This window comes from Perca fluviatilis, chromosome 9, assembly GCF_010015445.1.
Source record: "Perca fluviatilis chromosome 9, GENO_Pfluv_1.0, whole genome shotgun sequence".
Classification (NCBI taxonomy): domain Eukaryota; kingdom Metazoa; phylum Chordata; class Actinopteri; order Perciformes; family Percidae; genus Perca; species Perca fluviatilis.
Genome location: NC_053120.1, coordinates 22,457,706 through 22,485,397, shown reverse-complemented (window position 1 = coordinate 22,485,397; position 27,692 = coordinate 22,457,706). Strand labels below are relative to the sequence as shown.

Below are 27,692 nucleotides of genomic sequence, written 5' to 3'. Positions count from 1 at the left end.
GCCTGGCTGTGCTATAAGGGGTTAAAAGCAGCCAGACCTTAGGTGGCCTTGTGTGTAATTAATGGGCAACCAGTGCAGTGATGCTAAAATTGGAGTGATATGACAGAACCTCCTAGACTTAGTTAATAATCTGACTGCTGAGTTCTGGATAAATTGCAATTGTGAGACTGAGTGGGAGTTTAAACAGGTAAAAAGAGAGTAACAATAGTCCAGACGTGATGATATAAAAGCGTGTATGATTTTGTTCTGTGTCATTAAAAGTGAGCAAGTGTCTAATCTTGGAGATATTTCTTAATTGACAAAACAAGCTTGGGTGAATAAAAATATGAACAAAATATTTCCTGTTTTGCAGATACGAGGAGAACCATTACAGAGCAACTCCAGTGATTCCTGCCCATTCCTCTTTCAATAAAAATATTGTGCTCAATAGTGTTAAGGCTGCACTTAAGTCCAGCAGCACACAGCAGTGTCCAGAGTCGACAGCCAATAATAAGTCATTTAAGACAAGAAACCAATTGTCAACATATTCCTACATCAACAACTACATCATAGGATGCAGCATAAACTTTTTGGTTTGCATGTTTGTTTGTTTTTATTCTTAAAATGAGCGGTGAATTCAGGTAGCGGTGATGGATTTAATGATATATGTATGTTTTATTTGCCAAAAGGGATACTTGCGGGTTTTCCAGGTCGTCCAACAGGTCCTGGTCTACCCAGCGGGCCTTCAGCTCCCTACAAAACAGACTTCATTAGATGAGCTCAATGCCCTGAGTGAGACTAGGTCCAGAGTTAAATTTGGTTTAAGTAATGTAATCCTACCTTTAATTATAATTGAACATAATCAGAAATCAAAGACGGGGATCAAGATTGTTTGCATTAAGTGAAGTGAAGTGCATTTCTTAGAAAGTATGATTAACATTATGGGAATGAAAAAATAATGTGTCATGGGGTATCTGGATCACAACAATTGTATCTGTTTGTTTGTTTTTGCATTTCAGAATAAAATTAAACTCACATTTTTTCCAGGAGTTCCTTTTTTTCCTTTCCTTCCAGGCTGGGCTCCTTTTCCCTTTATAAAGACATTATCTCAATTATGACATTCTTATTTTCTCTGTTTTAGATTTTCATCTGATCTAAGAAATTACTTCCACTTACTTTTGGCCCCTGGATTCCTTTAGTTCCTAGAAGACCGGGAAGACCAGCAGGTCCAGGTCGACCTTTAGCACTTGAAGTGCCAATGAACCCCATCTTCCCCACAGTCCCCTAAAAAATACAGTCACACAAAGACATTATATTATAATAAAGAAATACATCTTTAGTACTGATAAAATTCACTAACACTGAATGATCTAATTACAAAGGCTGAAAATTGCAAACTCAATCCTTGAGAATTCAAATATGCTGGCTCACCATTGTGCCTCTTGTCCCTGGCTCTCCTTTCGCCCCTGTTTGACCTCTAATGCCCTGGGGATTACAGAAGGAGACATTACTATGGCAACATCTTTGTACACACCATTAAATATGCCTGACTGGATTAATGATGTCCACAAGGCGCAACACATAAGGACATCCCACCATGTCTCCTTTGATGCCTTGAAGACCGAGCTTGCCCGCCTCACCGTGACTGCCCTGAATGACACAAACACACAGCAGAGACAGCATTAGATGTATTAAGCCAACCCCCGTTAGCTGGACAGATCACACCTGCTGCAGCACTGAAGAATTTCACTGCATCAGAATGAATAAATTGTACAATACACCTTTGGTCCAGGGATTCCAGTTTTTCCCTCAACACCTCTCTTGCCTGGCAAACCCTGAAAAACACATGAATGAAGTGAAATTAATTTTAAGAATTAAAAAAACAATCAAACAAGATCAGGCTTTAAGTTAAGTCATATTTGTTTTGTATGGCAACCAATTAATTAAAAGCATTTTATACACAGTATACAGTCTGTATGTACACCATCATGTATTTAACATTAACGTTTAAAGGTCCCATAGCATGAAAATTTCACTTTATGAGGTTTTTTAACATTAATATGCGTTCCCCCAGCCTGCCTATGGTCCCCCAGTGGCTAGAAATGGTGATAGGTGTAAACCGAGCCCTGGGTATCCTGCTCTGCCTTTGAGAAAATGAAAGCTCAGATGGGCCGATCTGGAATCTTGCTCCTTATGAGGTCATAAGGAGCAAGGTTACCTCCCCTTTCTTTGCTTTGCCCGCCCAGAGAAGTTGGCCCACCCATGAGAGAGAGACATCATGGCTTTCAAACGAGCAAAGTGGCAGTTGGTCAAGGCCACAGTCCCACCCTCCACCTTGCCCCCCCTCTCTCCTCCTCAATAGCTACAGACACAGAAATGGCACATCCTAAGGAAAGCTCATTGTGGGACTGGCTCTAGTGGCTGTAATTCTGCACTAAGGCTGAATGGAAAGAGACTTCAGATACAGTATTAGGGGACCACTAAGGCCTAAATAAAAGCATCCAAAGAGCACCATGTCATGGGACCTTTAACTAAACACAAGCTGAGAAACTGCTTTTGCTGCCATCTAGTGTTTGGAATCTTCAACATGTTGTAGTAGTAATATGTTATGTTACAGATCAGGGTGGCCTGGATGTAACTAGGTTGAAACTTTCAGCTCATTCAAGTCAAACAAACATTTTGTATTTGCAGAAAAATTAAATGTGGATTTTCTCTTGAATACGTGGTAAATAAGTCTAATAACACATACTGATGTTGATGGTCCAATTTGTCCAGCGGGACCTATACTGCCAGGGGGGCCCTGGAATGAGAAGACATACAACTTACAGTGTTTATTTCCAGCTGTGTCATATTCAAACAATAGTATGTACAGCATCTCTTAAAAGACATTGTCTGAATCACAAATATATATAAAATTCAAATATATGTTTTAGTGACACTTGACACAAAAAAAGACTAGCTTGCACCAAGCATATGATACATGAAGCTCATCGTGATTGGTGTTAGTCGTCATCATACAGCATTTTGGACATCATTGACAATCAAAGAATCCAACTGTGTTACTAACAGTGTGTCCCCGGAGCCCCTTCTGGCCTTTGGCCCCGGCTGCTCCAGTGTTGCCCCCTGGTCCGAACTGTCCAGGCATGCCTGATGAACCTCTAGTACCTGGCTCACCCTGTAAAAGCATCATCATCATCATCATCATCATCATCATCATCATCACACATTTTGGACTCACAGCATCATTTCTCAAGTCCAACTTTGATTCTGACTAACCTTGAGCCCTGGCACTCCATGTTTTCCTCGATCCCCTGGTGAACCCCTGTACCCCTGCAAAAGAGGGTTGATGGTGAAGACAGGGCACAGGGGACATGTCCTGTTTTAATTCACACTTCAAAAATATTCAGCACACTCCAGTGGGTCTCAGAAGTCTATCAATATTTGAAATCAGTGGCTGTGAAGCTGCCTGACTTTGATGATTCTGATGCATTTTCAGGGCAGAAACAGACAAGGATGCAGATGGCATCGTCCCGTGTCACTCTATGAAAGTGAGAGGGGTTACAATATTCTAGTAAACTATACTTTAGAAATAACTCCTATCCACCTGTTTCCCTGGTGGCCCCTTTGCTCCCTGTGGTCCTTGGTTGCCTCTGTTGCCTTCAGCTCCCTTTGGCCCTTTCTGTCCAGGAGGCCCAGTGTTTCCCTTGTCACCCTAAAATGTAAGTAAAACAAATGGTGTTCAAAGTTCGATTGATGCATTTATGTTCCATCTGCATGCAGTGTTTGTGTAATTGTTTGCTGCATTTTTAAATTATTTAAAAGGTTGTAATGACCATGGAGAATGTGTAGTAGAAAAAAAACGCTTTTATCCACAGTTCAAAAATAAAATACACACACACATTTACAAGCTGACATTTACTCACAGATATGCTTTTTTGTCCAGCTGGTCCCTCAGGTCCCTTCAGTCCAACTGGACCCTAAACACAAAAGCACTGGGTTACTCATAAACATGTTAAAGCTTAACAGGAGGCTACAGACTGCATAGGCCTCTAATCTTGTGTTTTTAGAAAATCAGACATTTTAGTGCCTTTGCATTCAGATGAATGAAAAATGATAAAAAACAAATCTGTGACAAACACAGTCTAATCAATCTACCTCCTCACCATCGAGACCAGCAACTCCCTCCTGCCCCAAAGCTCCTCTGGATCCCTTAAGAGATGAAGGAAACAACTGAGTGATGAATCATTGAACCATCATTGATTGTTTCTGAAATGTATGCACAGACCACTCCATCACTGTGCTACTCTTGTATACAGCATTTTCTGAAGCATGTAAGCGTGTTTAGAGAAGCTCAGTAAAAGAAAAGCGTTACCTTATCTCCTTTGACACCAGCGGATCCAGATGTTCCCTGAGGTCCATCTTTACCCTAATTGTAGGGAGAGTAAAGCAACAATTGCACAAAAAAGACTTGATATTTCTGCCCTACAACCTGTTCTCAAAGTGCCCTGAAGGTAGACAGGATGCTTGTGCACAACAAACTCATCTTGGTGAGCTTGGTACTTGGAGCAGTAAGTTCTGTGCACCTTAAAATGTATTTGTGTATTTGTATTTGTAATGTAACAATTAAACATAAAGGCTGTGTGTTTATTTCATTTAGTGACCTTTATCAAAATACATGCAAAATACTGTATAATTAACTGTCCTGTCATTTGATGCATAGGGAACTATACAAATGTCTGTGTGAATATACAGTATATTTTCCAAATTTCACAGCATTTGCTGCAAATTTTCTTATCATGATCAATTCCACAATATGATTTCACATGAATTATTACAGACAGCAGGGACAACTCTGTTTACGCCAAGGCACACTTCTATTCTGAAGTACAGTTTGTTGGCAAAGTCAAATCTATCAAAACCAAAAATATGAACAAAATTTGCAATATCTAATGTATCCTCAAAGACAGGTATTGAAATATAATGATGAGGAGGACAATTCAATTGCCCATACAACCAGTCATTCAAATCCAAAATTCCTAATGGTGTCTGGATGATTCTGATAAGGCTCCTGACAAGCTCCCTTCTTTTAAAGATGAATGAACGGCAGAGAACAAGAACATTAATCTTAAATCTTGTGATGTGGCAAGAACATCCAAATGCAATCAGGATGACACTGAGGGAGTAATCTATGACACCCTGGATCAACACCCTGACAGCAGACCTGACCTGTTCTGATGACTAACTCTTGCCCCATGCCAAACAGGAAATAAAGACATTCAACAGATCAAGCTTCTGTCAGCAGTTGTCACAAAGAGGACTGCTGTCAGCCAATAGATAAGTAAAACTCTAAATGATTTGTGTAAACAATGTTTAACCTTTTTCATGCCACTATATGAAAGTGGGAAAGGTACCCAGTGGGAAGGCACACGCATGCATGCAGAAAATCAGTTTTGGCCCGTTCTCTTTTCTTTGGTCTACTTTCATTTTTTTGTTAACAGTTTAGCCTGCTGTACATCTTGACTCGGTTTGGCAGATGGTGATCTTGAACAGCTAGTTTTCATTTCTCTCCAGTGAGCTCATATGAGGTACTTGACAACAAAGGCATACAAATAAACTTACTGGGTAACCTGTAACTCCAAGCGGGCCAACAGGACCTTGTGGCCCCTGGTCACCTGGAAGGCCACGGGGCCCGACCTCACCCCATGGTCCAATGTTACCCTGGATACCCTGGAGGAAAAAAAACATGTATTCAGAAGATAAACGTTTAGTGTTTTAAGTCAAATTCCAGAGGCCTGTTCCAGAAAGCAGGTTTAGTGAAAACTCTGAGTTTGTTAACCCTGAGATGAGGGAAACTCTGGGTTTTCTGTTTCAGAAAGAGAGGTAACTTCACCTCAGAGTCAGTTACTATGGTAACTGAGCCTGTGAACCTAACCTGGTCGGGAGCAGGTTTTCTTCAAGAAACCTCGAGTTGCCCTCTCAGAGGGAGGAGACTGAGAAAAACTGAGAAAAAAAACTCTCTGAGAGGGAGGAGAAACTCATTTCCTCATTCATTCATTCAGTCTGTATCAGGCGCATTTTAATGCAGTTTATCTGCATCAATAAAAATAAAAAAAAGTATTGGTTTATGTTAGGCAGACTATAAAATGTTTTTTTTTTCTCAAACATGTCATGTCCTTATGTCGACGATTCCGTTGATGAAAAAGTTGTATTAATTCACAGAGAGTTTACGTCGGTATTGAGTCCCGACTATAGATGTATTTTCATTTCCACATAACCGATTTGAGAGGTATTTTTTTTATCACAGTCCATTAGATATGTAGATACCTTATCCGTCCTCATATCACTAACATCAACCGTCGTGGACAGGCTTTAACATCCCAGCAGATTCTTTGTGTCGCATTACGTTTTTTGCAAACGGCAGTTTTCTTTATAACAGTGTAGCGGATCATACTGTAATAGTAAAGCCACTGTATGCAGAGCCAACTCAAATCAGCTGTTCTGGAACCGAAAACTCAGAGTTTCCCATGTCAGGGTAAATCAACTCAGACATCAGGGTTAGACTCAGAGTTTGTTAAACCTCCTACCTGGAACGGACCTCAGGTCAAGTCAGGTTTATTTGTGTATCATTTAAAATATCTCAATTGGCCTTACAAACTCTCATTAGCTATGGTTGCCAACCAAACCCAAGCTTTCTGGGAGGACAAAGAAAAACTTTGAGAAAGAGGGAAAAATAATCTTGTCAACTAAGCTTATTGTTGCTTATTGTTGCGAGTTCTAAATACTAAGTAGGGTAGACATTGAGATGAGCGTCATCTGCACAGAAATGTAAAGAAGTGCAGCTATAGTTACAAAAAGGCTATTAGAATAAGGGCAAAGTGATCAATCAATGATCAATAAAATACATACAGTAAATGCCACTAATAGTATGTATGGTGCAAGCATATGTTCAGGACTTATACTAACTGGAAGCTGAAGATGCAAAGGCAGCACCATGACATTCTCTCTAAGGGGAATTTTAAAACAAGTACTACATTTATGTAATATCTCTTAAATTTGTTTGCATTTTATGCTGAAATAAACAAAATACAAAAGTGAGACAAAAGAGAAGCACATCTATGTTTTCCAAAAAGATTGTATCAAATCTAAAGCAGCATCTGTAAGACAGGTGAGTAGGAGACTCTTTTTATTTATATTTTACGCACAAAATGTATTAAAGTCAACCACTTTTAATTAGGAGACTTGTAATTCATTGTAGGACAATATTTCAATAATATACAGAAGTTGACTTAATGAATAAGAAGGTAAAGGACTGAAGTGATGGATGTATGGATGAATGGATGAATGGATGGATGGATGGATGGATGTGTTTAAAAGGAATGAATGAAATGAAATCTTACAGAAAATCCTCTGTATCCCTGTGGTCCAGGCATGCCCATCTCACCCTGAGCACAGAAAAAAGTAATATTTTTACTTGATAACATTGATATAATTATATAAAGTAGCACTGATAGTAAATTAACTGCAGCAGTGAAACAGAATATAATTAACTTACTAGGCGGCCTTGTTTCCCCCTTGGTCCCTCCTCACCTCTCTTACCCTTCACAACAAATATAACGAGGTGAACACCACATTAAAATGCTAAATGTATACTATGAGGGAGTACCCAAGTGAACACATTTGTCCAACACAACAGAATGATGCAGCTTATAATACTGACAGACGTATATTCTGAATAAAATGCAAGTATTGACAAACATGAAGCTTTGAACTGACGGATACCTTTAAGCCTTCACTTCCTTGACGCCCTCCTGGGCCTTCTTTACCTTTAACCCCCTAAAGAAAACCAACAGTCCTTTAATCTCAACATTATTATGGCTACTTTTAAAATATTTTATTGTGGCACTACAATATATTTGGAGCCCAGTTATTCCAAGAGTTTGTACTGTAACATCCTAAAATGCCAGATGGTGATGCTGTAACTCACTCTCTGTCCTTGCTTTCCTGGTGTCCCCTTTGATCCTCTGCTGCCAGCTTCTCCCTGTTGATTGACACAAATGTACAGCTATATGAATCAACATATTTCAGCACCTCATACTCATATAATTTGGAATGCTGAGTAACCTACGGTAATGTGGTACGGCTGTGTAACTACAATATAAATGTATAAATAACTTTTTAACCCATTTACTCCTAACAGAAATGTGATCTTCTTTTGTTTCATTAAATAATTTAAGATAAAATAAAAAAGAATCACATTTCATGAAACAAAGGCGATTAACACTCACACTTGTCCCTACGGGTCCTTGGAGGCCAGGAGCGCCTGTCTTCCCAGGCAATCCCTGTGGAAGATATTTAGTAGAGTATCAGTTATCCATATGTGACACTATAACGCAAGCAAATCTACTTGTTCAGTGTTTATTATAGAGAGGTTACGTACTTTTGGTCCTGGAGGTCCAGTGTCACCATTATTTCCATTTGCACCAATGCGTCCCTGATAGAAGGGTGATATTAGTTTATAACATATCTGTCCCTATCGTAGCTACCCCTTTAATAGTCCCACTGAAGAGTAATTTCTGAGAAATATAGACTTTTAGCTAAAAAAAATAGAACACCCAATTTAAACTTATAGGATATACAGTATATTGCAGTTGGCTGACAGTTTTTATTCAGTTTGTGCTGTATATCTCCGTGAATACCAATCCTATGGCAAAAACATTCACACTCTCTTTATGCATTTGGAAAAATCTGTAGAAATAGTAGAAAGGCCTCTATGTAAAGATGGAGGTTATGAACTCTATAAAGTGATACTGTATGTGATTGATTAAATTCAGAAAAATGAACATTAACATATTTTGGTCTTACCAGGGCTCCATGAGGTCCATCCTGTCCCCTGTTACCTGAAGGACCTTGAAATCCCTAAGATGGGACACAGATAATGTCAGATCTTTTGCTAGTTTGTTTGGAAGAACTATATGACTGATAAATTCAAAAAATATTTTTATCTATAGGCTACTAGAGTGAAAGGTTACATGACATTAATTGACCAATACTCAAAATGACTAAAAGTCTATCACCCTCCAAGTATTTAAATTTTAAATGAGACTTAAAATGTTCAATAATTTTAATTGACGATATTTGACAACATTTACATAATTCTGATCACCTTTAGGCCTTTAGGTCCAGTCACTCCGAGGAATCCAGATGTTCCCTACACACAAGGTTTACACGTATAAAATGCATGGCTTCATTAACATTTATATTAGCAGGATTTTGAGAGACACAATCCTAAATTGCATGAACATATTCTTTTTGGCTAGACTACAATAATAGACTTATAAATGGGAAATTAACGGTTGAAATTAGTTTGTTAGGTCATCACGAATTGATTTTTATAGTCTACAATCTACATTTATCTATATAGATTTGTAAATATATATTAAACAGCTTTAAATCTATGCTGAACTGTTAATTAAAGCCATTACAGTATTGTACAAAAAAAGTAGTGGACAGTAAGAGTGATTATATGTTTGGACTGGACACCGTAGTCACAGAATAAGAAGTGTAGCCATATAGGAACCTTAATACCAGGTTCTCCTTCACGTCCTCTCTCTCCAGATTTCCCCATCTCTCCCTGCAAGCAGAAAGCACAACCGCATCAGTAGTGTGGATTTAGCACAATGATCAGCATCTAGAAGAAACTTAATGTCCACTCACTCATACTCACAATTGGACCTGGCAACCCAGAAAATCCTGCTCGACCTTCTCGACCCTTTGACAGGAAATAATTATAATTAGGATATAATATCCATTCCAGGAGTTCCCACTATAAATGCCAGGCTGTTTCACTAGAAATATTTCCAAATTGAAATAATAAAAAGGACACATAGAATCAGCTCAGACACTATCACTTGAAAAAGGATATACTGACACCTGTGGTGACTTGAGTGTATCATCAGTAAGTTGAATATTGGTGTATATTTGTATCAGTTCTGGACAACATTTCTAAAAAAAATGACCATGGTTCTTATATTTTATTTTGGTGCCAAGTTGTAGCTATCAGACACATTTACCAATAATTCACTCACTCTTATTAGCATCAATGACAAATGAATGTGCAGCTAGTGCACAAATATTAAAATAAAGAAAAAACATTTTCCACTTATTCCACATCTTTGTCCTACCTTGTCGCCTCGAGGCCCAGGAACTCCTTGAATACCGGTTGGCCCTCGATCTCCCTACAAAAACATACAAATTCATTCACACACATTCACATTTTACTTCTTAAATACAAAAAACATTAATTTTTTTCAAAAACTCACCTTCAGTCCATCTTTTCCCTGCTTCCCTTGCTCCCCCATGATGCCATCAAAGCCCTACAACCATGAAAGCAGGTAAAACTTGATTATCACAGCTGCTATAGCATCATTAGTGATGCTATAGTCTTTGTATGACTCATTACGTTTATTTCACTCACACTGGATCCAGGAAGTCCTGGTGACCCAGTTGGTCCTCCGACTCCCTCAAGTCCTGAAGGGCCTCGACGCCCTTTAAATCCTTGCTTACCTGGAGGCCCTGGAGATCCCTGTACGCAAACACAACAAGACGTTGAATTCAGTCACTGGTTTGGTCAATAAACTGATCAACTGAACAGATAGACAGGAAGGATCCAACTCACCAGGTCTCCCTTAAACCCTGGAACACCCTTCTCACCTCGCTTGGCTTTTGCCCCCTGGTAGAGAAAAGTACACACACACACACACACACACACACACACACATACACACACACACACACACACACACACACACACACACACACACACACACACACACACACACACACACACACACACACACACATTTAGCTCGGTACTTATAGGAACCAAAATGTCTGTTACAGTATAACATAATATGGTTAATATCCTTAAAATTTTGCCATACATTATAATTGAAGTAAAACAATTGCTTTAAGTAATCTTACAGGATCACCTGAGGGTCCAGGCTTTCCTGGATTCCCATTGGCTCCCTGCAATGAGAAAGAAAGCCATATACTCAAGCTTCAACATAACACCACTACAGCACTTCTGAGTTCATATCTTCTCTAGTAATTCATGTTGTTTGTGCAGAGGGTTTGGCCTTGTTGTCTTACATTAAGTCCAGGGGGTCCAGGTTCTCCGATGTCCCCTTCATCTCCTGGATCACCCTGGTGATACACAAAGACCACATGACCGAGTGAACCTGAAATTATGGCTGCAGTCTATTGATACATTTACAATTTTTTTTTTTTTTTCTAAAAGTGTACTCACAGGGTCTCCTTTAGGACCTGGAGGTCCATCTGGTCCTGGAGTTCCCTGTGAGAAAAAAATAGATAGAATGTGTGTGTAGTGGCTGGTCTTCATGTGATAAAACTGAAAAGTATGACTCCTGTATGTGGAGGGCATTTCACAAAGAGACAGCCACTATTGTTCAGAATCATAACATCTACAAAAAAATGCATTAAAGTAAGTTAATATCCTCTCCCTTTTTGTCATGTACAACTTTATCATTTTGTCTCATGTTTATGGCATACAAAGGACAAAACTACCAAGTTAAATATCCAGTTACTGTAAATCCAAACCAACCTACAATAACACACTGATTCTCTTTCTGATGCAGACCAAACTGATTCTACTATAGAATTAATTGCTTCAAAAGGTTTTGTTATACCTGAGGGCCACGGACACCGGGAAACCAAACCTCTCCATCAGGACCAGGCTCTCCCTGAAGCAACACATGTATATACACAGGTTAGACATTTATTAAGGTTATTAAATGCCAACTTATCATTATTTGGTCTCTGTGAGAAAGAGTACATTTGTACTGTAAATGTCTTGTCACCTGTGGTCCAGCTGCGCCTCTGGCACCGACTTCACCTTGATGACCCTAATATCATAAAATATTGTTTCACAAATATTAGTTTATTAATCAATTTGGAATAGACCTTGATCAACTAGTTGTATACTTACTGGAGGTCCTTTAACTCCTAAGACACCTTTTACTCCTCTGGGGCCCATTTTGCCCTGAGCAGAGGACAGATTAATGAATGCACTTCTTACTCCAACATCATTATTTTATCAATTTTATGAAAACGTTATAGTCATTTCTTGTGTTAGAAAACTTACAGGTGGGCCTGGTGGTCCACCAAAGCCTTGAGCTCCAATCTCTCCCTGAAAATAATCAGCAGGGTATCAAACAAGAATAATAAGCACCAAGGGCTGTGAGTCTGTGTTATGGTTGTGGTTGTCTGTTATAGTTTTTCCTGTTAACTGTGTTAATTTATTCCCCGGTTCCTTGTTGTTTACTGTCTCTTGTATTCTCTGTTGCGTGTTACCTTGTTTTCATCCTTGTGTATGTTTATGCTTCAGTTTCCTGTTTTATTTTGTAGTCCCTGTTTCTCCCTTGTCATGTCTTGTTTTACTTCCTGCCTTGTGTTTTCCCGCCTTTGTGATTGTCTGCCCCGCCCTGATGTGTTTCACCTGTTCCTGACCCCTCGTGTCACCTGTCCCTTGTTTCACCCTTGTTACCTTATGTATTTAATCTCTGTGCTGCCTTTGTCTCCTGTCGGTTCATTGTCTTCCCTCCCTGTCATTCCCTGCGTCGCTTCTTCCTGGTTGTTTTTCCCTTTTCATGTCTTCTGGTTTTCTAGTGGTTTTTGGTTTGTCTTGGTTTTGACTGCCTGCTTGCCTCAGGAATATGGAGGACAGAACATGACTTAAGTCTAAATAAATCAATTCCTCTAAAATCCTCTACTCTGCTTTTGGGTCCGAGCCTCGTTTTTTCTTGACAGTCTGATGATCATGATGGAGTATATGAATTGTTATTTATATAGATATGGATAATTGTCACCCGGTGAGCTGTCTGACACTGACCGGAGGTCCTGATGATCCTAGAAAACCAGGAGGACCCCTGGATCCAGGCATTCCCTGTCAACATAGGACAGTTCAGATGTTGCAATGTAGAAATGCACAACAATAAGTAATTGTTCTTAGCACAGTAAAAAGTTATTGTGCATTTGAATCATTGTAAAGTCATTATATAAGGTGCAATACCTTATATAATGACTTTACAATGATGGGGGCACGAAAGGTGCTGTCATTAAATAGTATAGCAAACTATACTTACTATGTAACCAGGGACACCAACGACCCCTCTGACTCCTTTATTTCCCTGGTTGCAATAAAGAAAGGCAAATCAGAATCACATGTACCAGCCCTCTACTCCTGAAAAAGGTGTACAGTATCTCACAAAAGTGAGTACACCCCTCACATTTTAGTAAATATTTCATTATATCTTTTAATGGGACAACACCGAAGAAATTACACTTTGCTACAATGTAAAGTATTAAGTGTACAGCTTGTATAACAGTGAAAATGTGCTGTCCCCTCAAAATAACTCAACACACAGCCATTAATGTCTAAACCGCTGGCAACAAAAGTGAGTACACCCCTATGTTAAATTCCCATAGAGGCAGGCAGATTTTTTTTATTTTTAAAGGCCAGTTATTTCATGGATCCAGGATACTATGCATCCTGATAAAGTTCCCTTGGCCTTTGGAATTAAAATAGCCCCACATCATCACATGCCCTTCACCATACCCAGAGATTGGCATGGTTTTATGTCAGTTAGCCTAATAGCTAGTTTGATTTGCATTGAGAGATGATTTTATGGAAAGTACTGTTCACTGTTATACAAGCTGTACACTTAATACTTTACATTGTACCAAAGTGTAATTTCTTCTGTGTTGTCCCATTAAAAGATATAATGAAATATGAACTAAAATGTGAGGGGTGTACTTTTGTGAGATGCTGTACGTATGTATGTGTGTGTGTGTGTGTGTGTGTGTGTGTGTGTGTGTGTGTGTGTGTGTGTGTGTGTGTGTGTGTGTGTGTGTGTGTGTGTGTGTGTGTGTGTGTGTGTGTGGTGGAATCTGACCTTGTCTCCTTTTTGTCCATTGTTTCCCTGCGGTCCAGCCTCCCCATGATAACCCTAAAGACGGAGAAATAGGGGTTGGACAAATAACTATAAATAAAATGCTCCAGAAAGCTTCACAAAAGAATATCCACCACTTCTGTAATACCCATAACAACTTGACATGTGGATATGAGCAACTAAATTAGTGTGAGGCTAAATGTAACAATACTTAGAAATTTAGACAGAGATAGAGATACACATGTATTTTTGGGCCTCTATAATTTCAGTCCCCATAACATAACAAGTCCAGGCCACTCTTACCCACTCACCCAGCTCCCCTTTGTTGCCCTTCTCTCCTCTGTAGCCTTGGGGACCCTATGGGGATAAACACAAAGAACAATAATATTATATTATTACATATAACAGGGTTTTACAGACCTGTTTCTTACTAACGATGAAAATACACATATATTTTACATGTCTCTTAGTAGATTTACCTGTTCTCCAGGTAAGCCTGCAGGGCCCGGATCAGCGTCCTCTCCTGGGGTCCCGTCTTGCCCAGGTCGGCCCTGGGGACCCGGCATACCTTGTGGTCCAGGATTGCCCTGAAATACAACACAACATGTAATGTAGTTTGCCTGGTCTAATCTGAATATTTTTTGCAGAAAATCAGATAATTTTGATAATATTTTTTCTTATTTATATCACAAATCAGTGCTGAAGTAGTTAATTGAATTGTAGCGTACCATGTTCTGGTCCATTGCAGTTTGTTATTATATTGTTAGTGTGTTGTTGTTGTATAATAATGTTCTTACTAGTTGCAGATAAATATAATATGAATGTAAAAGGTTTCCATAAGAGACCAAGTGTGTTTTGGTGTGTGCATATTGCACAGATTTGTGTGCTGTCATAGAGACCGTGGTTCCCCGAATAAAAAAAACTCTGACGCACAGATGGTTTAGCTTAAGCAGTAAATATAAGATAGTTAGGGTCACAGTGACCTCGAGCAAAGTACATTGAGTAATAATAACAAATTACACAGGAACAGAATGTACCGCTTCGCGTGAGCGCAAATGAGGACGAGACATAATACAGTGGCCCGCCCCACTCTGGCGGGTGTTGTGTGAAGATAGCAGTCCCGGTGCGGAAGAAGAAGAGGGGGCCCAACAAAGAAAGTATAAGAGTTTAGAGAAAGGATAGAATGGGGCTCATAAGGTCTGACAGTCTAGAAATACGTGGACCATATACGTGGACCGGCTCTGGCTTTTTGTCTGTTGCTAGGGAAACTTTAGTCTCTGCGTGCTTTGTGATCCCACAGATCTGTGAATTGAAACTCCGATGCTTGACTGATTAAACAAGTGTATTTGACTTTATCTTATTGTCTTATTTGGCTCTTGCTTAGGATCAATGTATAGAAGGTCAAATATAGAGGTCAGACACATTGTCCCAAAAGGGGGGACACAGAGGAGGAAAACCCCAACACTGTTGAAAAACATATTGAGTAGCAGTGTCTGGTTAAAATAGCTATCACTTTTGCGTCATGACATTCTTCATTTATTATTTTATAACACCTTGTTGTGCATACTCATTTTACATCACATACTTTTTACAAAATATCCCTCAAAACCAGTAAGTACACCCTTGCTACCACCAAGAATCCCCATAACTAACATCTACTATATCCCCGCAATTTCAGCAACTATCCTGAGCAACCACTTAATTATACTACGGCAACAACCCTGTGCAGCCAGTAACCCCTCAAACACCCTAGCAACCATCCAAAGTCACCATACCAACCACATGTAACACTGTAACATGTAACTACCCATGTTATTGTGTGTAGTTTGCAGTTTTATGTTAGACTATCACATCCCTTTATAATCTTTTACTTCCATGTTGTTCTACATATGTCAGTCAACTCAATCAAAGTCATCCTGTAGTTATGAATTCAATGTGGAGCTTCTGTGACTGTAATAATGTACAGTGCGTGGACCTTAGCAATTGCTTTTTTAAATGTTTGACACTTGAAGAGATGTAAATTAAATAATCCTTATTAAAGTGGTGCATGACGAAGTGAGCGCATAAGCTAGCATGCAAAGTATTGCATTACTGTATAATGTGGTAAGATGCAAATAGGATGGCGATACCTACGATTTTCCCTTTAACTCCTTTTCGTCCTTGCTTCCCAGTGATTCCAGGTGGCCCCTGAAATACAAAATTAGCCACAGGAGTCCTTTTACAATCTCTCTATGTTTGGTATTTTACAGTGTAATAAAGTCTAAATAGATTGCTGTTTAGACCATGCCATTTCAAGAGATCCATAACACTTTTGTCTACTTACAATTGGTCCATCATCTCCAAGAGGTCCAGGAGGCCCTGGAGGACCCTTAAGTTTCTGAAGATAAAAACAGACTCAGTCACAACATATCCTTGAAGGTTTACCGGTACATGTGTTTTTTTTATTTTATTTTATTTTTTTACACTAGACTGTTTTACACTGTAAATATAGAAATAATACAGTATGTTTTTGGAGTTAGCTGAAATTCAGCAGCTGTTAAGGACTCCAACTAAGGGGATTTCAACTAACTTGCATCAGTAAAGAAAAAAAAAGAAAAACACCTACCGGCCATGAAGAAATCAGCTTTTTATAGATCTTCTTTTTCTGCAAGGATATAACAGAGAAAACATTATTTTTGTATAGTAAACCTATTTCTCTCACAAATTATGCCTCGGGATCCCTCAGTCAGAGCTGGTTAATGTGGCTCAGGAAAGGGAGGTTTGGGGTGTCCTGCTGGAGCTGCTACCCCCGTGGATAAACTAAACTGGCAAATCTGCCATAATAAAGTTAAGATAAGATAGCCTTTATTAATGTTGTAACACCTTTAGCTGGTTTTAGGTATATTTAATGCTTTACATATATAGAGGTGACAATAGTCCAAAATGCAAACCAGTATATGCTGAAATATAGATGAATACATGTATAATATATATTTATATGATATGGTATTTATATGTTCATATACTACAAAACTGCCATTTTATGAAGGCTCAATATATAAATGAACAAACACCCTCAATAAATATGTGAAAACCAGTAAAACATGCAGAGTATGTGTTATCAGTCATTTGGAATAGATAGTATATTGGCATAATATTACTTTTTTCACCAGATCCAAATTCAAACAAGTGTGTAGCACCAAAGAGCGAGAGGTGACTGGGTCAGAGCTACAAAAGCAGTTTACCTTGAAAGCCTCCCACTCTTCTTCAGAGGTTTTAAATACAACGATGGCAGGCATGCCAGGAGGACCAATGGGGCCTGTATATCCTGTCTGCCCGGTCCTGCCCATAACGCCTTGATAACCCTGAGAGGACAGAACACAATATGAGTCTTTAATGTGGCAAACAGGATAAGTTTAGATGACATTATTTACATTTTGATCAAAACTGACAGAGATAAAAATTTGTCTTTTCATTTACAGTTGATGACTCAGGGCTCCCCAAGCCATTTTTAATTTGAGTGCACCTGGAACAAAATACAGCACTTCCTTAAAATCAACTTACTTGTACCTTTTGGACATTTTAGAACCTTTTTGATTTTAAACCAGAAGGTTTTAAACCTGTATAATCTGGAAATAAATCTTAAATATGATTGTTGTGCCCTCGGAAGCTTAAACTACAGATGTGGTCTAAACCAATTATCGCTGTCTTGCAGAAAACACTTCACATTGAACCAAAAGTCGCTGAATCTGAGATTTTATCAGGAGTGGAGGTGTTGTTGATTATCTGAGTGAAGAGACCAATTTACATCAAACATAAATTAACTGATGAACTATCACAAGTCATGTATATGAAAATAGGTTAGTAGCTCATTCAACAGTTTTATGATTAGTGATAATGGATATAGGCTATGCAGAGTTATATTTAGTATTTTATAGTTAGGGGACATAGGGATACAACCATGTATTAAATATATAGACTATTAACATTAATTGATTTTGTGAGAATTACAATTTAAAGTTTCCTATGAATAAAAAGAAGATAACATAGAATGGGATGTACCTCTTGCAATTCAAGACTAAGCAGACATATGGGTCATAATTACATAAAATGAGGCGAACTCTGGCTCGTGAAGTGTGCGCCCCATGTGGGCTCAGTCCTTGGCAGCAGCCTAGGTTCGAATCCAACCTGCAGCCCTTTGCTGCGTGTCATCCTTTTTTTTTTTTTTTTTTTTTTTTTTTTTCCTTTTTTTTTTTTTTTTCTCTCTTTCCTGTCTATCACTATCACTGTCACTGTCTAATCAAATAAAAAAAGCCCCAAAAAAATTATCTTTAAAATAAAATTATTACGTAAAATAAAATAATCACAAAATCATATTATTTAATTATATAATATATAACTAATTACTTCATTGACAATTAAATAAATGAATAAGTTAAAAAATACTAATAAATAAAAGAATAAAAAATTAAAAAATATGTCTCCTTAAATTAAATTAATATGTAGTTTTTGACCTATCTGGATTATCTGCACTTGAAAGTAACCGTTTTGTGGGTAATGTTATCCTGTTAACTTCAGCTAAGCTAGCTAGTAAATAAAATATGGGTAATCTTACTAGCTGACACAAACCAACATGAGCATATTTTGAATCACATTTCTTTTTGAACACCTGACAAATACAAGGCTAATATTCACTTACTTCTTATGTCTGGTTTGGTTGACCAACTTCTGAGAAAAATGAGAATGTGTATTTTAGTTAGGTTGCTAGACGCTAGCTCCCTTCACCTGCCACTGCTTTACATTGTTTCTTTGCCATTTTGTAACTTTACTGAGCAGGTATGGTGTACAAACTGCTGGTGTGTCAACCTCTTTTACCCATTTATCCATTACTTTTAACAAACTATTTAGCCATGTATCCACTACTTGTACCTAACTGTGTCAACCATTTATCACGTTCAACTGTTTATCCATTACTTTAAGATAACTATTTTAACCATTTCAGGTGTTGTAGCTGACTCCATAGGAGTATATTTTTAATTCAAAAATTGTAATTTTTATTTTTTCTAAATTTGTTACAATTACATTACATGTTTTCCATGTACCCCAAAACAACTGCAGGAATTCCTCCTGTGGTTCAAGTACCTCTAGTTGGGAATCACTGGCCTTCACTACTGGAGGGCTGACAAGTGTCTGTCAACCAAAGCAACAACCTAGTAATAATGCTTAAAGCTGTTTCAAGTTGCATACCAAGGCTGCGCAGTTGGGCAGTATGTTGGACACTATCTGATCATCACTAGCAGCAATTCAACATATAGTCTTTTGATTAAATGTTGATTTAAATGATTTCCTGATATAGGTTCATTTAATACAGTACATACTTTGTCTCCTTTGGGCCCTGGCAGTCCCGATAGCCCAGGTGGACCCTGCAACCCCTGATAAAAGAGTGAGGAGAAACAGTTATATCTAAATAATTATCACTACAAAAAATAAGCTATAACCCATTAGAACTTATTGATGAAAGCAGGGTGGGATAAAAACTAAGTTAAACTTTAACTGTGTAAAGAAATGCAGATAGTTATTAGCTATGTCTGAATTCTGATGAATGTAATGTTTTGTGTGTAATCCTGGGTAAGTGTATGGGTTAGGGGAGTTTGCTAACTTCTGCTATAAAAACACAGTATTCAGTCTTCAGTCTGTCCAGAAGGGTTACATTCAGGGGTGGTGGGTAATGCAGGTTTGGGTAGGCTTAAGCCCACCCGAATCCTCCATCCTGCAGATACAGACAGGCAGCTATCCCAGGGACCGTAATGTGTCAATCTACGGGTTATTTCCCATATTAGTGGTGGGCGGATCGATCCAAATATCGATAATAACGATACCAACTTTGGTATTGATATTGATCAATACCAGTGTAATGAGATCGATATTTTAGTTTTAGTTTCTCTCCAGTATGCACTGCTGCAGTTTCATAAAAAAGGCGACCTGGCTGTCTGTGTCTTTGTAAGTGCCGCTGCTTTCAAGTGCCACTCCTGTCACAGCGCAGAGCAGGCCCACTTTGCTCCTCCTTCCCCCTCTTGTGATTTGATGTTGTACCGTCACATGACTCAGCGGCGCCAGGGAAACAAGCAAGCAAGCAGCCAGGCTCAGCAGCAGCCAGCAGCACACACACACACACACACACACACACAAACACACACACACACACACACACACACACACACACACACACACACACACACACACACACACACACACACACACACACACACACTTCCTCTGTTTGGTTTGGTTCATGGTAATCAAAGGCAGTGTCGGGAAAGGGGAATGGGTGATTCAGGAGTGGACTAAAAAAACAATCAGGCTACATAAAATATATTGATGACAATGTCATAAATTATATTTGTCAACACGAGCCTGCTACAGGTGGAGAGTGACCTCACAGAAAAAGTCAAAGCAGAAGGAATGATTGATGCTTACAAAAAGAAGCGGCGCATATTGCTACATTAAGGCAAGACTTGGTTAGTTTTTCAAATGACAGTAATGTATTGATATGCAACGTGTGTTTGTAATGTATTTTATTGTGTAACCTCTCAGTGAAATATTTATAGGTCGTAGAGCTTTTTATTGTGAAGGGTAGGGCAGAAGTGTTCAATTCTGACATCATGTGTTGCAATTGACTGTACATTGCACAACATTGCCACATGATTTAAGTTGGTTATTTATTTTTATGAACTGAAAAATGTAAGCTGTATTTTTGTGTGCACATCATAGACTGTTCGGCGAAGTGCTGATTGGAAGTGCTGCAAATGCGGAAGTGCCTTAAACCTGCATTCTATCTGAATTCCAGCAGGGGGCGACACGTGTAGTTGCAAAAGGAGTTCTCATTTGATTTATTACCTCAGTAAACATTTTAATAATGAGTTTATTGTCTCAATCGCTAGTTTTAAGTCTTCTGCAACACAGAAGGATGTTAATTTTTTTAATTATGGTCTCGTTGATTTTAAAATCGGCAATAAAGCAGGGGGTGTTTTAGGCCGTGGCTATGATGTGATTGCCAGTGAAAGTGTGTAACGTCACATGGCTCCTCCCTCACTCTTCCCTCTCGTCTAAAATTGTCCCAACCAGGATGGCTACGCCCGTAACAGCAAACTCGATGACTTATAGCACAAACCAATGGGTGACGTCACACAAGCTCTGTCCATTAATATTAACAGTCTATGGTGCTGGTGCACATTGGAAAAATGACTCCCTGTACCGTTGTGGGTTTTTGTATTGTAAAAATACTGTGTTAATAAAGTTTGTTAAAACAAATGAAAGTCTAAATACATGATGGTGCTATCAGCATGAAACAGATTTCTAGCCATTTCTCCTTGGTTGGACTGTTACTTCAAAATAACTATCTACAGGAAAACTCCCACATTATATCTAAATATTGAATTCCTCCACACTGCCCAGATGCCATCAATCCCCACCCAAGTCTTGGTCATGGTTACACAAATACCTGTAGATAAACCTGAACACTAAATCAACCCCACAACACTAAAACCCAGGTAACATAAATGCACAACAAAACATTACCAGAACATCATTAAAACATACTTCGACGAAGACAGGAACCGTTCAGAACACAGTCCCATGAGCCTTTGCAGGGCTTCAGCGCACAGCAAAACGGCATCCTGTCGGCCGCTACAGTATTGTGCACACAACTACGCTAAAGTTAAAGTGACATGACATGGTGCTCTTTGGATGCTTTTATATAGACCTTAGTGGTCCCCTAATACTGTGTCTGAAGTCTCTTTCCCGAAATTCAGCCTTGGTGCAGAATTACAGCCACTAGAGCCAGTCCCACAATGAGCTTTCCTTAGTATGTGCCATTTCTGTGTCTGTAGCTATTGAGGGGGGCAAGGTGGAGGGTGGGGCTGTGGCCTTGACCAACTGCCACTTTGCTCGTTTGAAAGCCATGATGTCTCTCTCTCATGGGTGGGCCAAATTCTTTGGGAGGGCAAAGCAGAGAAAGGGGAGGTAACCTTGCTCCTTATGACCTCATAAGGAGAAGATTCCAGATCGGCCCATCTGAGCTTTCATTTTCTCAAAGGCAGAGCAGGATACCCAGGGCTCGGTTTACACCTATCACCATTTCTAGCCACTGGGGGACCATAGGCAGGCTGGGGGAACGCATATTAATGTTAATTTTTATGCCATGGGACCTTTAAAGCATACAAACCCCTGTGTATTCCCTGCATCACCCTACTGCTTTTGTCGCTATGACCACCTTCTCCACCTTTAGGCGTCTTTTGAATGCGCCTCTGAAGCACTGTGGCCGCTCTCTGTGTTCCTCTGTTTGGTTTGGTTGTCATGGTAATCAGAGGCAGTGTCGGGAAAGGGGGAATGGGTGATTCAGTAGTGGACTAAAAAAACAATCAGGCTACATAAAATATATTGATGACGAGCGCGTCCTCAGAGTGGTTTTACCAAGGATCATGTGTACGAAGAGAACGAGCCCAGGCTATCCGCATCTACCTCCCTCCCACATTAGCCTACCCAAACCTCCACCTCACCCACCGCCTATGGTTACAGTACCACAGTTTAGCCAGAGGAGGGTGACAATGGCTTATACTGAAGAGACTAACCCCTCCCCCTACACACACACACACACACACACACACACACACACACACACACACACACACACACACACACACACACACACACACACACACACACACACACACACACACACACACACACACACAGGGCTTTCTAGGTGCTAGAATTGACACAGATATATGTTGCCATCTCAGTCATCAAATCAGCTCCACGCAAACTCAATTACATCCAAGGTCATGATAGAGAATGAGATGAGAATATCACACAAATGTGATTAAAATTTCCTATGTTGTTTGTTTATGCATTTATAATGTAATTCACCCTCAGTGTTACTGTGATAACATCTGACGTTTAGAGTATACCAAGGTAAAAATAACCTCAAATGTGAAATCCAGCTTTGAGTATTGATTACGAACACAGGTACACAGGTACTGCTAAATGTAAACACTGCCTTACCCTTTGACCTCTGATCCCAGGTCTTAATTCTGCCCCGTGATGTCTGACTGTGTATGTAGGCGGCTGATTGGCTGCTTTAACAGGCTGCTGTGTGGGTTCAGTCTCTGATTGGATGAGGGCGTCTTCAGTGCTGAACTGGGAGATCCGATCAGGTGAGTTCTGATTATAATCCTTAGAAATGTCAGTGTCATTATCATAACTTTCTTTTTCCAGCTCTGCATGTCTTTGCACTTCCTTATCCTCCTCTAAATCTGTCTCTTCTTCATCTGTCTCTGTCCCACTCCCCTGCTCTCCACCTGGAAGTCGTTGTTGTGGTAATGTTTCTGTTTGGGGTGAAACAGTTTGCAACCTATCCTCCATATTCTCTTTTTCTTTTATCTCACCCGTCTCACCCTCAATGTTCCTAGTACTTAGTGCTTCTCTACTTTGTAGTGTGGGAGTTAAAACAGTCAGGTTTGGAGCTGGATCTTTCTGAGGTACAGCAAAGTCCTCAGTTACATTTCCTTCTGTCTGACTTGAGAGTTTAGCTGATGGGTCCACTGAAACTGGAGTTATAAAGACTAATGGCGATGCCTCCTGTCGCGCCTCCCTTACTCCTCCTTCAGATGAAGGGTAGACGCTGGAAGTGACAAACCTTGATTCAGTGATGGGGCCTGAGATAAGAGTAGATCTAGTAGCAAACCGTGGCCCATCGGAGAAAGATGTTTCCGTACTTGCAGTTTCTGCATCTCTTGATAAGACACCTGGAGCTGTGGGGTTCTCAGGTTGAACATGAAGGCTTGAAATGACTATCTCAATACTTTCCAAGGCTGATGCTTCACTTGTTCTGGACTTCTCCTTTGCTTTAACAAATGGTTGATGCCTTCCTCCTGTGCTCCAAGGTTCCTTCATTGACCCTAATATGTCAGGGTGCACATTAGAAAACTGCTCATTTCCAGTCAGAATGGGAGGCTGTGGTTCAGTACCTCCACCTTTATTTACTTCCTTACCCGTTTCTCCATTGGTTGAGCCTACAGTCTTAGTGTCTGTGTCAGCGTGAGTTTTCACCACAACTTTGGTGTCTACATCCTCTGGATCAGGATGTAACGTCAGAGGGGAAGTGCTGCTCACTGGATCCGGTCTGGGTGTCAGCTCAGTGGGACCAGCCTGTAGAGTGGTGTCTTGGGGGGGATTTTCTGGTCTGGATGATACTCTGATCCTGGGCTGAATGGTCACCCCATCTATAGCTGCAACCTCCTGGGAAAGGTTTACATAAGGCAAGATATTACCCAACATGCACTGTGTGTGCTGAACTCCAATTTACAGTCTTTAGTGAGAATAACAGATAGGAGAGCAGGAAATTTTGTCAAGATGTATCAGTAAATTCTGTACTGTTGTAATTGCCATTTTCCTCAGTTCCAGTATCGAATAGCTCCAAAGCAATTTAGCGATTATTCCATTTTAGGACATAAATGAATAAATAAACAAGAGCAGTTAAGTAATAACAATAATGAATGCCCAAAGGGCACAATTCGAACAAACAGCACATAAGAATGAAGGCCATGCCTCTAAAAGCCAAAATTACAGTTCAGTATTGTGCGCTTTTTGGTGACATGAAAAGTGTCTGTTCAGAAATGATAACACTCCTATAGAAAAGATGCTTCTGGTGGGATTGTTAATAACATCTCAGGTATAACAGACTTACTTTTTAGAACGGCAAACATTGGATGAATGGAGTAGGGTTGGGAGAGATGAATTAAAGGCCCTACACAGGTACAGGTATTTTTTTTTTACTTTGTTTGCCTAATTCGACCTCTTTCAACAAAAATGTAATTGCTATCTCCCTGATTAGTTTTGTTGCATGTAGTTTGGTGAGCTTACATAATTTTTAGCATAGCTCCTCCTAACATCAACCTGTTGAGGTATAAATGAAAACACCGGTGTATGTGTGCCAGGCCTTTTAAGTAGAATTTATAATATAGTAGGTATAGTGATAAAATATTACACCTAATAAAACAACAAAAATATTGATTATTTTTGGATAAGCATAGTCTTAATTATTGTCTGTTATGCTTGATGGAGCACTGTGCCTAACTGAAAGTTTATAATATCAGGAAATAGAGCAACAAAGCAGATGCTATCAGGAAGTAAACATTATGAGTAAAACCCTAAAGTTTAGAAAAGTGTTTGGTATATAACAGTAGTGTATTATTATTGTAATAATGTGTATTATTTGTACCTGTGTGTCTGTCAGAGCTGAGCAAGTGCTGCTGTAATCTCGACAGTGCTGCTCTGCTGCTGTTGGATCTCCTAAGACAAAGATCATCTGCTGGATGGTGCCCTGAACACACCACAAACAAACAGAAGACAGACGGTGACCATTTTAAAGAGTTTCATTCCAAACTCTCAGCTTCAGTGAAATCCTTTTTTATCACATTGCTGTGACTACAGTGTCTTTTTGATTCCACCACTAGGGGTCGCCATGGTCAGAAACACTCTATTATACGGCTTTAAAGGTTGAACTTTTATAACTATACAGCTGTTGTGCAACAGATACAAAATGCAGACATTTAAATTACCATAATAGATTGAAGAATGAATAAGGGATTTGTGGGGGAAAAACAATAATATAACTGGAGCTGGAGTCCTCCATACATTTTCTCTGGCCTCCACTCCCAATGGTATGACTGTGCTATGGATCACATACTACTGCCATTATTTGTAGCCTCTTTCATCCTGAGAAAGTGAAGGAAATATAAGCAAAAGAGAGAAAAAAATGTAGGCAATTCTGTCTCGATTGCATAAGTGCCTACTTTCTTACTACTTACTTTCTGCATTGTTTTCTATTTTTTTTTTTATTGACTGATTGTTGATGTATGAGAGGAATACTCTCGACTGACTAAATAACAAACTAAGTAATTTTGCTAATAACTATTTTGTGAAAAAAATATTTAATGACCAGGCCTAAATTTAAATAAGGACAATAACAGAATTAAGTGTGACAGTCATGACAAAAGCTGTCGGCAGTCAACATGTAGCACTGTTTGGTAAATAGATGCATCACTCTTTTAAGTGATGTCAGTACCAAAGAGTTTTTTTAGGTCACATACTTCCTTCTGCAATTTCCCATGTTGACAAAGACATTTTCTTTTTTTTTTAAAGATTATTTTTTGGGGCTTTTCCCTTTATTACATAGAGACAGTGGATAGGCATGAAAGGGGGAGAGAGATGGGGCATGACATGCAGCAAAGGGCAGCAGGTCAGACCCGAACCCTGCGCCGCTGCAGGACTCAGCCAACATGGGGCGAACGCTCTTACTGGGTGAGCTAGAGGCTGCCCCCCCAACATTTTCTACACAGCATTTTATGAGATTTACTCGTTGATGTGAAAATCTTCTCCTGCCTCTCATCCTCTCACATGCATATGTAAGAACCCCCCAAACCTGATGCAGACATATTTGAGCTTCTGGTGAAACACCATGTAACTCACAAAGAAATACACAGACAAAAGTAATGCCAACATGTATAGGAAAACACAAAAACCCCATTAAATGCAACAGAAAAGCTAGTTGAAGATAAGAGAGTTAAGTGTGATTCCAAAGCTTATGAAATGATGTACTGTGTCTAAGTACTCAGTACTCAGCCTTTTAAAGCATATTTCCACATGGCACAAGAAAAATAAAGATATATTCCAAATCCTCTTGATGTAATTGAATCTCTGAATAATAATATTTTTAGAAATCAAGCAAGGTTTTCAGATCCGTTTGCATTTATAATTGATTTAGACATTCAAAATCTAAACAGACAAAATCATCTTTCAGCTAAGTTGTCAGAAAGCTCGACAAATTTAACCTGAATCCATTAGCAACATTTGAACAGAGACCAAAGATACAGACAATCAGACTTACGCAGCTCAGTAGCAGTAGCACCACCACCACCACCACAGCACCCTGCATGGCTTCTGATAAAGATAACTTCTGGACTCCTCTGACTGAAGCTGCCTTACACTCTTAAGTTCAGGAGCTGAACTTGGAAAAACACACCTCCCTCTGTCGAGGTCTGAGCTCAGTGCTGGCCTGACTGACCACACGTTTACAACCCAGAGAGAAGATGAACTCAACAGACCAAAGTCTCACACAAACAGACACACACACACACACACACACACACACACACACACACACACACACACACACACACACACACACACACACACACACACACACACACACACACACACACACACACACACAGATATATACATATCCCTTGTGCTTCCTCTGGCAACACAGCACCAGGCCCACCTCTTACTGTAATACTCAGAAAGTTAGAACAGAGTGTGAACAACAACACACTTAGGTGTGTTGTCTACTGGGCCTGTTGCTGTACAGTAGGTGTAAGTCCTTTGTGGTCAGGGCAGATTGATGGCAAAGGTGAGACTAAATAGAAAACACAGCTGTCACATGATGTGGGCTTGGGATGAGCTTCCTATCCTGAGAAGCTCATCTCATCAGCCTCCTTTTATTCTGGTCTTATTCCTACTCCAACTTCATCAGTACACACAAAAGAGGGTTACTGTAAGACAAATAAGGACAATCTAAAAGGTTTACATGTGGTGTGATTCCTCTTTTTCTTTTTTTTTTACAAAGTTTTCAGAAATGCACAGATGAAATCATTAGAGATCCTGAGATTCCAATAGCTTTGTGAGACTACACCCCTACTACAG

The 27,692-nt window shown here is 39.5% G+C and overlaps 1 protein-coding gene across 1 annotated transcript; it reads right to left on the bottom strand.

Moving 5' to 3' along the window:
• Window positions 1–237: 237 nt before the first annotated feature.
• si:dkey-21p1.3 (collagen alpha-2(I) chain) lies at window positions 238–26,937 on the bottom strand. Its single transcript, XM_039810184.1, has 43 exons — window positions 26,875–26,937; window positions 25,207–25,308; window positions 22,989–24,224; window positions 19,304–19,357; window positions 17,171–17,290; window positions 16,270–16,323; window positions 16,080–16,133; window positions 14,426–14,533; window positions 14,250–14,303; window positions 13,950–14,003; window positions 12,140–12,184; window positions 11,984–12,037; window positions 11,856–11,900; window positions 11,685–11,738; window positions 11,285–11,329; window positions 11,128–11,181; window positions 10,960–11,004; window positions 10,655–10,708; window positions 10,454–10,561; window positions 10,299–10,352; window positions 10,161–10,214; window positions 9,704–9,748; window positions 9,557–9,610; window positions 9,143–9,187; window positions 8,842–8,895; window positions 8,417–8,470; window positions 8,265–8,318; window positions 7,964–8,017; window positions 6,658–6,671; window positions 5,599–5,706; window positions 4,352–4,405; window positions 4,143–4,188; window positions 3,903–3,956; window positions 3,584–3,691; window positions 3,256–3,309; window positions 3,047–3,154; window positions 2,729–2,779; window positions 1,761–1,814; window positions 1,576–1,629; window positions 1,411–1,464; window positions 1,156–1,263; window positions 1,016–1,069; window positions 238–732 (listed from the first exon to the last, which is right to left on the bottom strand). Exons 1-43 carry the CDS (start codon window positions 26,920–26,922, stop codon window positions 655–657), a joined length of 3,855 nt encoding a protein of 1,284 aa, XP_039666118.1. The 5' UTR covers window positions 26,923–26,937; the 3' UTR covers window positions 238–654.
• Between the last annotated feature and the right edge of the window lie 755 nt (window positions 26,938–27,692).

Coding starts and splice junctions, on each gene's coding strand:
- si:dkey-21p1.3 (XM_039810184.1), bottom strand. CDS start 26,922: ATGCAGGGTGCTGTGGTGGTGGTGGTGGTGCTACTGCTACTGAGCTGC. Junction 11,739..11,855: donor GAGGCGCAGCTGGACCACAG/GTGACAAGACAT, acceptor GTGTTGCTTCAG/GGAGAGCCTGGTCCTGATGG. Junction 2,780..3,046: donor AGGGGCTCCGGGGACACACT/GTTAGTAACACA, acceptor TTCTCATTCCAG/GGCCCCCCTGGCAGTATAGG.